Source organism: Mirounga angustirostris, unplaced genomic scaffold, assembly GCF_029215605.1.
Source record: "Mirounga angustirostris isolate CCGP_5_RB_7025 unplaced genomic scaffold, mMirAng1.0.hap1 SCAF_8, whole genome shotgun sequence".
Lineage (NCBI taxonomy): Eukaryota > Metazoa > Chordata > Mammalia > Carnivora > Phocidae > Mirounga > Mirounga angustirostris.
In genome coordinates this window covers 110,446,745-110,461,924 of record NW_026991716.1, presented here as the reverse complement: position 1 = coordinate 110,461,924, position 15,180 = coordinate 110,446,745, and the positions used below count along the sequence as shown (strand labels likewise).

At 37.4% G+C, this 15,180-nt stretch overlaps 1 protein-coding gene across 2 annotated transcripts in view; it reads left to right on the top strand.

Moving 5' to 3' along the window:
• PTPRK (protein tyrosine phosphatase receptor type K) overlaps nt 1–15,180 on the top strand; it is a 556,644-nt gene that overhangs the window by 439,947 nt on the left and 101,517 nt on the right. For both annotated transcript variants that reach the window (XM_045865517.2, XM_045865516.2), the window contains exons 9-11: nt 155–264; nt 1,331–1,532; nt 5,661–5,766. In XM_045865517.2, the coding sequence (XP_045721473.1) occupies nt 155–264; nt 1,331–1,532; nt 5,661–5,766 (418 nt within the window). The remainder of the gene's footprint in view (nt 1–154; nt 265–1,330; nt 1,533–5,660; nt 5,767–15,180) is intronic.

Genomic DNA, 15,180 nt, shown 5'->3' with positions numbered 1-15,180 from the left:
TCCCATTTGTTAAAAATCAGAAAACTGGTCACATAGCTTATTTTCTTTGTAAGGACACAATTTTTTTTTTAATTTGGCTTATATAACTTACAGTAATTACTTTTTCTGTTTCTGATGTAAGGATCTTTATAACCAAAAATGTATATATTTCTAGTGCCTGGCCCTGTACCAGTCAATTCTCTTCAAGGAACATCCTTTGAAAATAAGATCTTCTTGAACTGGAAAGAACCTTTGGATTCAAATGGAATCATCACTCAATATGAGGTACTGGGAGAATAAGGAAGTTAATTGAAATGTGGGTTGAGGGAGAGTAAAAGGAAAAAGTTGGAGAGAAATAATGGTAAATAAGTAAGTGAGGATTAGGGGATCAAATCATTTTTAGTACACCTCTGTTTTACTTTACAAATTCCTTGATCCCAAAATTGAGTTTCAAAACAAATATTGGATGGCACCTAGAATTTTCTAATTCTTAAAGTAAATGTGTTTTTGTTGTTGTTTTAGAGAAGCAGGATGGGTCTTTTCAAACAGACTTACTGATGGTTGTAAAGAATGAATTTTTATAAAATTAAGATACATTGTAATTAGGGGAGGCCATTGAATGTCAGTTGTTTCAGAATAAAGGATTACTTCCAAGACAGCAAAATATATTATAAACTTGACTATTCCAGAGATTCATCTCAATTTTGTTATAAATCATTATCTTATTTTTAAAGAGGAGAAGCTAAAAAGAAGAAAAGATCATTATAATTGCACAAATGTGTAGTTCTCTTCCTGTATAGTCAGTGTTGATTAGAGCATAAAATGTTTACATGTCTAGCGGCTACAGAGTGCATCATGGGAATGAGGATCATTAGGGCAGTGTCATAAACTGTGACCCTGTCAGCACACTCGAGTGCTGTTTACATGAAATCTGTTATGTGATTCGGACAAAGTATGGGGTGATGTTACTTACAACAAACATTTGTTGAACACTTCCTGTGTTTCATATACATTAAAATATATAACCATAAGATTGTGTATGTATGTGTACCCGTATTTAAGTAAATTAGTTTATCTTTTGATGGAAGAAAGTAGATGCACATTGGTACGGTCAGATATTTACCTCTAGGTATATCTATGGCCGGCTGGCCGGCTGGCTGGCTGGCTGGGTGGATAGACAGACATTAGATATAGAATGACTGGGAAGTAACCATATCCAAGTGAGAAGGAAGAGAAGTTTAAGAAAAATGTGATTCACTCCACAGAGGTACCCTTGAACACTACCTTATGTAAAAGAGCTTTATTTAGATTATATCATGATATGTAATAGCAAAGATATTTCTTAAAACAGGTCAGCTACAGCAGCATAAGATCATTTGATCCTGCAGTTCCAGTCGCTGGACCTCCCCAGACTGTATCAAATTTATGGAACTGCACACATCATGTTTTTATGCATCTTCATCCCGGAACCACCTACCAGTTTTTCATAAGAGCCAGCACAGTCAAAGGCTTTGGGCCAGCCACGGCCATCAATGTGACCACCAATATCTCAGGTACGCAAAGGAATAAAACGCAAACAGGATTGGTTTGTAATAGCATGTCCTAGAGAATCCTATATGCACTCAGGGTAGTCATCTCACTTATATAGCTAGCTACTCCTGATTGAAGGTTCGTTAAAGAATTCTGTGAATACTACTCCTGACACCCAATATTACATTATATGTTCACTGACTAGAATTTAAATAAAAACTTGAAACAAAGAATTATGTGAATACAGATTGTAATTGGTTATATGTCCAAAACCAAAAACATCTCAGTCACTTTCAATTGACAGTGGTCCTTTTAAAAATGTCATTTTATCTTAATTAGAAGTATTTGAAAGTTCATTATGAATGCTAATAGACGTCACCTTTGAGGAGTTGGTAATTACGATGGTATCAGAAATCTGCTGTAAGTGGATTTTATCAGAAGAATGATGGCAGATCTTTGATCCACTGTTACAGTGCCACATACCTTGTCTCTCTTTTCCACTTTCCCTGACATTCTGATATTTTTAAGCAAATATGAGGAATTTGTTCTCTTAGAAATCTCACATAAATTCATCTAAATTTCAGAATGGTAATGTACAGGAGAACTTAAGTTGATAAACAAATACAGTTAAATTTCACATTATTTTATGCTCACAATTTCGGTTTGTAATTGACTAGATTATTTACAGATACGATTTCTTCTTCAGTCAAGTCATCAGTTAAACCTGATTAAATTTGGCCAGTAATTAGCATTGTCATATGCCCTAATTCTGCTCTAGCTTATGTAATGTTTTATCTTAGTTATTTAAGATTACTGAAATAAATATATATTATAGATGTAACATTTCTGTTTGGAAACATTTTGAATATAAAACCTTAAAAAATTACATCATGAAAAATATTACCTATTCCAATATGAGCTATTTGATTTATTCTAACAAAAAAGAATTTTAAAATATCATCCATTATGTTAGAAAATAGCAATGTATTAAAATTGCCAGTTCACTTCCTAATGGAACAATTCTAAATCACCCATTTAAAATATTTATTGAATCACTAGAAAATATGACCTGGTGATATCATTGTACAGTGAAACCTGTTTCCTGCCCTCCAGAATGAGCCATAGTGCTGAATGAGATCCTTCAGTAGAGAGAGTTACAAAATTATATGAACTTGTAAAACTTTGAACAAATGGGCATTGTCAAGAACCATATTTTATTATGGTTTAGACATAGTGTTCTTTATTGAATAAAAAATTTATAATTAAAGACCAGAACACCCATCTAACATTTTCTTTGAATTATTTAACTGCAGTTTTACTTGAATCAACCTATATACGTGGGTACTTGATTTGAACTTTAAAAACTTGATTGCAATCACTGTATCCTCAGAACATGTAGTAATCAAGCTAAGGCTAATAAAATTTATGGTCAGCGTGGTTCTCAGCATCACTTGAAATTTTAGGATAATTTATTGTTATTTATCCCTTGAGTACAGAAATTATATCCCTCAGCATTTTAAAAACAATTTAAATAAAAGTGAAATCAAGTTATTGGAGGCATGATGCTTGGAGGCATGGTATATGGGTGTGTTTTAATACATATATATATATATATATATATATATATAATCCACCTGTATATACATATTGTACATATTTAATATCTGTTGATTCTACTTCCTAAATAACTCTTCAGATAGTTTATCTCTTTCTAATGTCACTGTTTCTTCCTTTCCTTCTAGACCATATTTTAAACAGATGATTGAAATATCTTTCTGAGCATTATCTTTGGCTTCAGACTTAACCTTGCTTCGATGTATTTTTCTATCAATCTTTGTACAACATATATTTCTTTCCTAAAAAAATTTTTTAAAGATTTTATTTATTTATTTGACAGAGAGAGAGAGAGAGAGCACAAGCAGGTGGAGCGGCAGAGGGAGAGAGAGAAGCAGGCTCCCCGCTGAGCAGGGAGAGCCCGATGTGGGACTCGATCCCAGGACACTGGGATCATGACCTGAGCGGAAGGCAGTCACTTAACCAACTGAGCCACCCAGAAGCCCCCTAAATTTTTTCAAAATCTAATATATTGTATTTAGTAGGATAAAGCCCAAACATCCATGCATGATTAACATTTGTACCCCTTAATTTTATAGTTCCTTCCATCCACCACTCCTACCCATGAACCCAAAGTTCCAGGCCTCGCAGACTGCTTGTAGCTGTCATAACACAGTCTCCTTTCACGTGATGATGTCTTCAAATATTCTGTTTCCCATCTCTTGCATTTTATTGGATGCTTTCTTGTCTTGATAAGTTTTTACTGCCCTTTTAACATTCAGCTCAAGCATCGTCTAAACCCTGAAGTTGTCTCTGTTTCATTTTTCTAACTCCCAACCCTGAGTTAGACTAGTGGTTCTCCCAAGTGTGGTCCATAGACCAATAGCGTCAACATCACCTGAAAACTTTCTAGAAATGCACATTACCAGGCTCCTCCTTGGACCTACTGAATTAGAAACTCAAGGGGAAAAGGGCAGCAGTCTGGGTTTTAGGAAGCCTTCATGGGAGGGTATGTGCTATGGTGAGCACTGTGAATTGTGTAAGACTTGAATCACAGACCTGTACCTCTGAAACAAATAATACATTATATGTTTAAAAAAAAAAAAAGAAGAAGAAGATAGTGGGAAGGGAAAAATGAAGCAGGGGGAATTGGAGGGGGAGACGAACCATGAGAGACTATGGACTCTGAGAAACAAACTGAGGATTCTAGAGGGGAGGGGGGTGGGGGGACGGGTTAGCCTGGTGATGGGTATTAAAGAGGGCACGTTCTGCATGGAGCACTGAGTGTTATACACAAACAATGAATCATGGAACACTACATCAAAAACTAATGATGTAATGTACGGTGATTAACATAACATCCTAATAAAAAAAAAAAAAGGCCTTCATGGGCTTCTGATCTCACTAGTTTGAGAACCACTGTTTTAGCAAATGAACTGACTCCTCTTTAAGTCACCTAAAATTTGGCTATTATTTTTGTTGTTGTTGTTTAAGATTCTCACTCTTGGGGCACCTGGGTGGCTCGGTGAGTTGGGTGTCTGCCTTTGGCTTGGGTTGTGATCTCAGAGTCCTGGGATTGGGCTCCCTGCTCAGCGTTGAGTCTGCTTCTTCCTCTCCCTCTGCTCCTCCCGCTGCTCGTGCTCACTCTCTCTCTCTCTCAAATAAATAAATCTTTAAAAAGAAAAAAAGATTCTCACTCTTGATAAAATGTCAATCTATACTTTTAATTCTATAAATGTCAGAGACCATGTTTTGTCTTTATACTCACAGCACTTACAAAATGTGACACGTTGTATATATTCAGTAAATACTCAATGAATGAATGAAATACTTTGAAATTTATATTAGATGCCATTTGTTTTCAGTTTCTCTGATACTGCACACATTTCACTGGTTATGTCCTCCCTAAAATAACCAAAAGCCATTTGAGGTTACTTTTTCACCCAGTTCAGGATTAGGGAGCCTGGTCCCCCACCCCAACCATTATCAAATATTTTGATATTTGATGAGTTTCTACTTTTCAAGAATCTGGCAACTAATGCACTAGTTCATGCTAAATAAAAACTGCAGTTCCCATTCCCATTCACCACACTTCCTCGCTATATTTCTGTGGCGGCCACGGTCCAGATACGAACACCAGGCCGTTCCACAACCTATATATTGCACACAGCACCACCTCCCCAGGCAGCCTCTGGCTCACTTCCTGCCCCCTCTGCCTCCACATCGCCATGTGCACGTCCGTAACCAGGACTCCCCAGAGTCAGTGCTGTTCACCTGCCATCCCATCAATGCTTGCTTTCAAGGTCTCAGGAAACCAAAAGCCAAAGCACCTTCACAAAATGTTTGGCGTGTGTGTCCAAGTCGCCAGATGATAATTTAAGTTTCAACAACAAATTGTGCCTTCATATCTGCTGCTGTATTAGGTTCCCAGGGTTAACATTCAGTAATATATGTCATTCTACGAACTGAGGTGCATTTTAGAAAATTAAATATGAAATTGGTTTTCCCCCATTCCAGATCATTTATTCATCCTGAACTGTGATATAATTCTGTTAATTGACAGGAGCTTTTTTCTTCTCTCATTAACCACTTACCAGCTCCAACTTTACCTGACTATGAAGGAGTGGATGCCTCTCTCAACGAAACAGCCACCACAATAACCGTATTGTTGAGACCAGCACAGGCCAAAGGGGCACCAATCAGGTAAGAGGGGGAAGATACGAGTAATAGGGCAAAATAGCAGTAGGAGAGATTGCTTAGCGGTCGATATAGTCGTTCATTTCTAAGAGATGGTCATTTGACGATGACTTTCAGAAAGGTTTTATTTTTGTTTTGTTTTGGTTTTGGTTTTCATTTGGACAAAGCCTGCAGATAGACTTTTAAGAGTAAGATTTGAAGGGGTTTTTTTTTTTAAGATTTTATTTATTTATTTGACAGAGAGAGACACAGCGAGAGAGGGAACACAAGCAGGGGGAGTGGGAGAGGGAGAAGTGGGCTTCCCACTGAGCAGGGAGCCTGATGTGGGGCTCCATCCCAGGACCCTGGGATCATGACCTGAGTCGAAGGCAGACGCTTAATGACTGAGCCACCCAGGCGCCCCTTGAAGGGGGTTTTTGAGATATTCATGAACTGAACCACTCTCTGTACTCTTTGATTTAAGAGCATTGCTCTTTGATTTTTATTTTCTTCTAGTTCCATTTCATTCCACTTCCTGTCAATATCTATGGGATATGAGCTTTGAAGGTATTTGTCAGAAATAGAAGGGGAAAATAACTCCTATCCAATGCATTAAATCTGTTATAAATGATTTCATGTGAGTGCTTGAAAAATAGGAAGTTTTGAGGAAATAAAAAGAGATTAGTTATAATGAATGCAGCTTATTTGACCTTTTAATTCCTAAATTGTTGCTTCTCAGGAATTCCATAGTAAATATTAAATTCAATTTGTGATTTCCTTTCTCTATCCGATATTAAAATCTCTCATATTACCCTCATCTTGCAGACTATGAGCCATGTTGTTTTCAAGAATTGGTTTGAATTATTCCAGTGGTTTTAACTCTTCATATTTGTAATTAGATAAATGTCCAAAACTTAAGCAAGTTTCCACGTGAAACTTGTAGATCTTGTGGATACTTTTATTTTTATACTTCCCTTAAGAAGGGGCACCTTGGTGGCTCAGTTACTAGACGTCTGCCTTCGGCTCGGGTCATGAGCCCCGCATCGGGCTCCCTGCTCAGTGGGAAGCCTGCTTCTCCCTCTCCCACTCCCCCAGCTTGTGTTCCTTCTCTCACTCTGTCTCTCTCTGTCAAATAAATAAATAAAATCTTAAAAAAAAAAAAAAGTAAGGCACAGAAATCAGTACAGATATTTCAGAACTGATTCGTCTCAAGTTGTTTACACAAGTTCATTAAGAAAATAAAATTAATCTTTGTTCTGTGTATAAAATAAATACATTCAACCATCTGAGCACATATGAACCATTCAAACAGTCCTATATCATAGGAAAGGAAGATTTTTTAAATTTAAAAAAATTATAATAAAAAAATTAATAAAAGAACCTGAGTCCATAAAGAAAACTCCTTTCTGTTCTGTCTGACTAAAAAATCTCGGGAAAACCATGCTGGAGAACAAGAGAGCTGACTGAATACACTTGTAATACAAACACTTATGAAGCATGGGCTCCTTGAAAATGGAAAGTATGTATATCGTGCTGTTCATGAATCAGTGATCTGTGAGTGAGTCTGATTGCTGATCCAGAGGTGAAAGAAAAAAATGCCTGCATTCAACATCTTTTTCTATTGACAAGTAATCAGGGTCATTCACATGTTCCTACGTGTGATAAAATTTACTTTCTAGGTGTTACTTTCTAGGTGCTTAGTTCTGCTACTGCTGTTTAAATGAGCTACCAGGTACTTGCATTTATCTTGTAAGAGTTAGATATTTGAGTGAATTCAACTTTACTTAATGTAAGTTGCACACACAGTGTATAATTATTATTGTACCCTCATGCTACATAATGTAACTTTCACTGGCTCTTTGTTCATTTAATCATTTTATGACACAGACATTAGCTGACTGTGTATTATGTGCCTGGCACTGTGCTAAACTTTGTTTGTAAATCAAAGACAAAATGATCACAACAGAACACACAGCCTGTGCCCAGATTTGCCATGGAAGATTTGTCATGGACAATCAAAGGAGTGTCCTTTGCTCATAATTGGTGTTGAGGAACTTTGTTGAATAAGTGAGTATGTTATCAATGACATGTTTTGAAATCAAAAGTCTTTCTTTTACCTCATTTACATTTACTTATTACAAAATTTCTGATGTCCAGAAATTCATAGAGTCTGAACTAGTGGTTATGCAAAAATCATCCTTAATAATCCTATATCCTCTTTCTCTGACAAAGAAATGTACTTCTTTATATTTGTTGGGAAGACATTTCACCTTCTCTGGAATTGATTCCAGTGGCTGAGAACTCCTAATTTTACATCATAGGAGATTAGTGCTCAAAAATTAATTTACAGGGGCGCCTGGGTGGCTCAGCCAATTAAGCATCTGCCTTTGGCTCAGGTCATGACCCTGGGGTCCTGGGATCAAGTTCCGCATTGGGGTCCCTGCGCAGTGGGGAGTCTGCTTCTCCCTCTGCCTTCTCCCACTAGTGCTCCCTCTCTCCCTCTCCCTCTCTCTCTCAAATAAATAAAAATCTTTAAAAAATAAAATGAAAAAAATTAATTTACAACCAAGAATACTATAAGAAGAAATAATTAAATAATATATAAACAACTATTTTAAAAGAATGTTATTAACAGGAAAAAAAAATCTGCTTTCCAACTAATATTCTAATCCCATTTTGTCCATCTTTATTTTTTTACAATGACTTGCCCAGCTATCTGGGAATACCCATAGGTGGGGACCAGGTGGCAGGACCAGATTGGTCTTGTTGGGCAATTTGGCCTCAGATGAGCCCTGCTTCCTTTGCTTTTTGAATCTTCCCAGGAGATAGTCCTGTCTTCTTTCCTCTGACCACATTCCTACCTTTGATATCTCTACCAGTAATTGGAGCCTTATCTTAAGGCTTATCTTGTCCAGTGCTCTAATTTCTTTGAAGATGAAGACCCAAATTGATGTAATCAATTTTCATAGCACTGTATTTATGTCCGATACTTCAAATCTTTGATTGGCTGCCCATCACTTCTTCAGATTCTTGAAGCTATTTTACTTTTCAGCCAGATTCATATTTATGCCAGCCTATTAGAATCTCTTATCTGCTAATGCTTGTTGCCATTCCACTCAGTATGTGGCCCATCTTTTCCCCTCCCAATAAAAGCCAGACCTATTTACCACCTAGCTAAACCTCCTGAGATCTTACTTTACCATATTAGTAGCCTCTGCCAGACTGCACCTTACCATCCATCTGTCCCAAGTTCGGTGGAAATACCTAAGTCATTCTGCTCTGGTCTTCCTAATGTCAAACAAACTCCAATTCCTGAAGCCTCTATCATAGCACCTTGTTACAGAGAGTCTGTACATTGAGTTCCATTTAGTGTTATCAAGAAAGCCAAAGTTATCAATGGTTTCTATAAATTTATTAATCCCAATGACATTCAATATGCACCAGCAGCTGAACTGGATACTTGGAATAGAAATCCACATAAGGCAATTTAATATGTGCCCAAACTGGGAATGGCAGACTCATAAATCAATGAACGATAACAATGCAGTATGCAGAAATGAAATGACAGCAGTTAGAAAATGTGGTACTAGAGCTGAGTTTTGAAGGAGATGTAAGAATAAGCTCAGCCAAGGGTCACTTTGAAAAGAGGGGAGAGGTTGCTGAGAAGAGAAGACACAATGGTCCTCCCCAATAATTGCAAAGCGAATGATTGGGTATGTGGCCATGTGGTGCATTCCAGAATTGCAAGTAGTTCAGATCATTGAGAGGAAGGGTATGTGGGAGAAGAGAGGTTGGAGAAATAAGCAGGGGCCAGAGGGAGAGGCTGTTCAGTGCCAGTCCAAAAACTGAAGGTGGCCACAGAACGACTGTAAGCGGAAGCTATTATGAGCAATTTTATGTTCTTGGAAAGACCACTCTGATAGAAACATAGAGAATGAACTGGGAGTAACCCAGACTGAAAGCAGAATGGTCCCAACGAGAAGTGCTCTTGGGCCACATTCAGACAGAAGCAGTGGAAATGCACGTGGGGCTGTCACTCTTCCACAAGGCTTTACACAAGTCAGAGGGATAAAGCTTGATGAGAAGCTGAAGGGAATGGAGACTTTAGGGGAGAGATGATAGTAGTTTTTATTTTAGAAGGGGGAGCAAAGCAAAAAGTCATCTAAGAATTCAAGGTATTTTTTTGAGGTTATTAAGAAATGACAGATATTTTTATTTGTTGCATTGGATTGCTGTCCCAAATCAAAAAGAAGGCATGCTCTCTTTGGAATGAGTTCTTTTGTATATTAGAAATTATAATATATGTTATAAATTTTTTGCTGTTCATTCTAAGATATCATGATGTACACAGAGCAAATAAATAATGTACACACCACTAAAAAATCCTGTTCTAAATAATTCAGCACTCAGTACCACCAACCACTTTGTTCTTCCGTTCTTCTTTAAGACTGGTCCTAAAGTGTCTACCCGCTAATGTAAACACGTGCAGTGCAATTCTGGCAAGTGTGGTCTTTTTGACAAAATTAAATTTTGAATATATAATTATTCTAAAGGCTGAACATTGCTGTCTGACTTACCTAGACCTTTGACTCTCCTTACCGACTTTTTAAGATCTATCCCTAAAACTGGCGTCACTTGACAATCATTAGTATGATTCAGAACGAATATTACCCACAATTTGGAACCAATTCCCTAAAATGCATAACTTTTTCGCTTTTATAAAAAACATTTTCCATTTTTCATAGATGGATTCAAAGTCCAGCCTGAGCAGATATAATTATAAATTATAGTGCGTAGAATGTCCCACTTATTAAAAGATTGACCTGATGGAACATAGCAGCTGCATATTGCAAAAACACAAGGAAGAGTCCCTCAGTGGTGAACTCAGTTTACTATAAGATGGAACAAATGAATGTGTATTTAACTGCAGCATTTTCCAAATACAAGCTCTATCTATTTTAAGCTGCCAGGAAGCTACCTATTCTGGGGTAACTAAATGTTTATTTTGTAGGTAAAACCTAATTTTTCATTTTAAAACATTAACTACCATGTATTCTTAGTTAGGTAATTAGGAGATGTGAAAAGCAGTCAGAATCACCATTTCCTTGCAGTCTGGAAAACGGTATGGAGTTTTCTCAAAGAGTTAAAAATAGAACTACCCTACAATCCAGCAGTTGTGCTACTAGGTATTTACCCAAAGAATATAAAAATACTAATTCAAGGGGATACATGCACCTTGATGTTTATAGCAGCATTATCTACAATAGCCAAATTACAGAAACAGCCCAACTGTCCATTGACTAGTGAATGGATAAAGAAGATGCGGTATATATGTGTGTATACACACACACACACACACACACATATATGCACACACCACATCTTTATCCATTCATCTGTCAGTGGACATAGGGCTCTTTCCATAGTTTGGCTATTGTGGACATTGCTGCTATAACCATTGGGGTGCACATGCCCCCTTGAATCACTATGTTTGTATCCTTTGTATAAATACCTAGTAATGCAATTGTCTCCAGCCCTTTAGATGACTACAGCCCCAGCTAATAACTTGATTTTGACCTTATCGGAAATCCTGAGCCAGAACCATCTGGCTAGGGGGCGCCTGGATGGCTCAGTCGCTAAGAGTCTGCCTTCGGCTCAGGTCATGATCCCAGGGTCCTGGGATCGAGCCCCACATCGGGCTCCCTGCTCTGTGGGAAGCCTGCTTCTTCCTCTCCCATTCCCCCTGCTTGTGGTCCCTCTCTCACTTTGTCTCTCTCTGTCAAACAAATAAAATCTTTAAAAAAATAAAAATAAAAAGAACCATCTGGCTAAGCCATTCCCAAAGTTCTAACCCACAAAAACCGTGCAGTATTAAATGTTTATTGTTTTGAGCCACAGTTCTAGGGTAATTTATTTTGCAGGAGGAGATAACTGATGGAAGCACCCACATAGCTGAAACCTTCTCTTCAGGTCTCTCCTTAAAGGGCACTTTATCACATACGTCTTTCTTGACCACTGCATATCAAATAGACATGTTCAATCCTATTATTCCTTATTTCCCTTATCCTGCTTTAGTTTTCTTTAGAGCACTTATCTTGACATATTGTGTAGTTTTTTAAAATTCATTTATTTGTATTTCCCACTAGAATGTAAACTTCATGAGAGCAGAGACTTTTACTATTGTGTTCATTACCCTGACCTCAGCACTTAAAATAGTACATGGCATATATAGACACTCAGTAGATATTTGACGAATGAATGAATGGGCACTAGAGTTAAAAATACAATAGTCATTATCTTTAGCTATATGCCAGGTAATATTTATAATGTAACATGTCAGTGATAAGCACAATAAATGTTATAAGACAGTGGTTTAGGGCCTTTTTCAAACCCGGAATTCCTGAGAGATACCTCATATGGTTTTCCTCAACGAATCTGTGTCATTATAATTTGTGGGTGGATTGAGGACTAAATTGAAAAAGCATCCCACTTGACTCTAACTTCTACCCCAACTTCATCCCTGTTACCTACCTCCACCTTTAGAATTACCTCCATTGGCTTTAGAAGACAGAATAACGCTAAGTGAACTAGTCAGAGAGGTTTTGTAGCAGAAGTAGAAAAACTAGAAACTCTTTGACAGGATGTTTGGTATGTTTAGTAACAATGGTCATTCAAACTTGAAATGGAGAACATACAGCAGGAGCTAGTGAGAGCAAGAGTGGAGGGATGAAGTAAGAGGTGTGGTAAGATCTTAACCCTAGTGTAAAAAGTATAGATTTTGACATGGGAGGGCTCCACATAGTTTTGACAAAGTGAAAAGTTAGAGAAGAGTAGCTAATACTCAAAGTGCTGGCTTAGGAAAGTACCAACAGTTTGAAAAAATGGTGTTCTTTTGCATTCTCCATGAACAGTTCATGGCATTTAGAGAATACTCAAAAAAGACTGAATAGATGGAGTGATAGGTGGATGGGTAAATGGATACATAGAAGTTTGGATGGATGGATGGGTGCCTGGAGTACATGAAGAAAAAAATGGGGGCAAGAAAACTAAATGAGTAATATGAAGGTTGTGGAAGTAGTGGGAATGAAAAGAAATGGTATATTACAAGGGAGGTAGAACATGGTTAAAAATAGAACTTATTAAAGTTAATGCCAGGACTTTGAGCTTTGTTGATTCAGAAACTGATCCTTCCTCTTACAGAAATAAGGAGGTCCTGAGGGACATGGCTTGTGTGTTTAAGGAGTAAAGAGAGTAAAGAGATGAAGCACAGGGAATATCATGGTCACCAAAACAATATTTAAGCCTTTACTCTGTAGGTCCTGAAAACGTTTGCGTTAGGGCCGTATGAGCAACGGTGGCTGTGAGATCTTGGGAAGTCTGTTCATAAGAAAAATAGCAAAACACGGGAGCTAGGAAATTTCTCCTCAAGCTTTAAGGAGACGTTTTAGATACAAAATGAGAGTGTACAATTGTATAATTCATTATTTGCTATCACTAAGAAGTTGCACTACCTAAAATTAAGACCAGATTCTCAAAGGTTTTACTTACAGGTTAAAAAAAATAAAAAGCAACAACAACAACAAAAAACATAGTAGGCTGTTGTAGGTAATTTTGGTTTCAAGTTTCAACAATCTTAAGCATGAAACCAAACAGGCTGTCTACCATATGTATCATATAATCACTTTTTGAGCTAATGGCAAAATCCCCTTACGTATTTTTTTTTAAAGATTTTATTTATTTATTTGAGAGAGAAAATGAGAGACAGAGAGCACAAGAGGGAAGAGAGTCAGAGGGAGAAGTAGACCCCCCACTGAGCAGGGAGACCGATATGGGACTCGATCCCAGGACTCCAGGATCATGACCTGAGCCGAAGGCAGTCGCTTAACCAACTGAGCCACCCAGGTGCCTTCCCCTTACGTATTTTTTTACAGTCTTGTAACTGAAGGAAAATTGTATGATGAGAAGTCATTGTTTGGCCTCCCAAAAAACTAAAAATGACTACATCCCAATGTCTAATCAAATTAAAGTATAGTGAAGTGAAATCATTTTTAGTTTTTTAACATAAGGAAATCATATTTTCAGCATCGAGTGAAGATTCATCATGCCAGCATATTGATTTTTACTTAATTATAGAAATATTTTAAAACTTTAAAGGGAATGGGGAAATATGAAATATGGGCAGAGTGAATACAACTATTGAGGCGGCTTTGGGATATTTTAAATTGCTAGAGTACTAAGCTCAAACAATATGTAGATCCAGCTAGAGTTAAGTACCATTCGGCAATTAGACAACCACAAGAGTGGAAAAGCACAGGCCTATTTCATGTAATCAGTCAAATCACTTCTAATTTGATTTCTCATTCCTTATTTTCTGTCCTTTAGTTAATTTGTATTGATAAATAAGAAAGTAGCAGGGAAAAAAACAGACTTTAAAAAAGTAGAAGTGTGTGGTTGGACAACAGCCTACTCACACAGATTGATCAATGAAGGGAAGATAATTTCTTTAAAAAAATGAATTTTACAATTTTTAGTTTGGGGTTCCATCTCAAATTCAGTGAGATCTTTCCCCAAGACCAGATTGCACCTTTTCTTCTTTTAATCCTCCCCAGCATCATCAGTTTGCTTTGCTCCTGATAGATGTGAAGAGACAAGCTATTTTGGACGAAGTTCCTTAATTTGTAATATACAACTTATGTCAATGTAAAAGAATTCGTTAAGACTATTTACTAGGTTTTCTGGATTTTTCTAGAGATATGAGTTCATGGATGAGGAATTTATTTTTTAAGGATTAGGTTAAATAATTAACAAGTATGAGTAATTATCATTATTGCCCACTAGGGCGAGAATATGATGTTAGACTTGCTTGGGGAGTGTGCCTGTGAACGCTTGTCTGCCTAAGAGTATGTATCCACAGGACATGCAGCTGTGTAACATACAAATATGGATTCTAAGCTGAAAATAAACAGAAAAAAGATGTTTGCTTAACACAGCATATGTCAGCTGTGATTCCTGTTTCTCTACAAGAGCTATGCTTACGTATTTCCTGTATTTTATTTTATTTTTTTAAAGATTTATTTATTTATTTTTAGAGAGATAGAGAAAGAGAGAGAGAGCAAGCACGAGCAGGGGAAGGGGCAGAGGGAGAGAATCTTTCAAGCAGACTCCCCGCCCAGCATGGAGCCTGATTGCGGGGCTCAGAGGCCCAACCGACTGAGCCACCCAGGTGCCCCTATTTCATTTTAAAATTGACAATCGCCTGCTCCATGGACCCTTCAAAGAGCATGTATCCTGTCAGTAGCATTCCTAGGAGCTTAGGGACCCAACTTGGCAGAAGTACAGAGAATGATGGACTAGATGTGATTTCAGATAACATAGGCTTCTGCCTTAGTTGCTTGCCCAAATCTAGATTTCTGACATTAATACAATTTCTGTCCTATATCT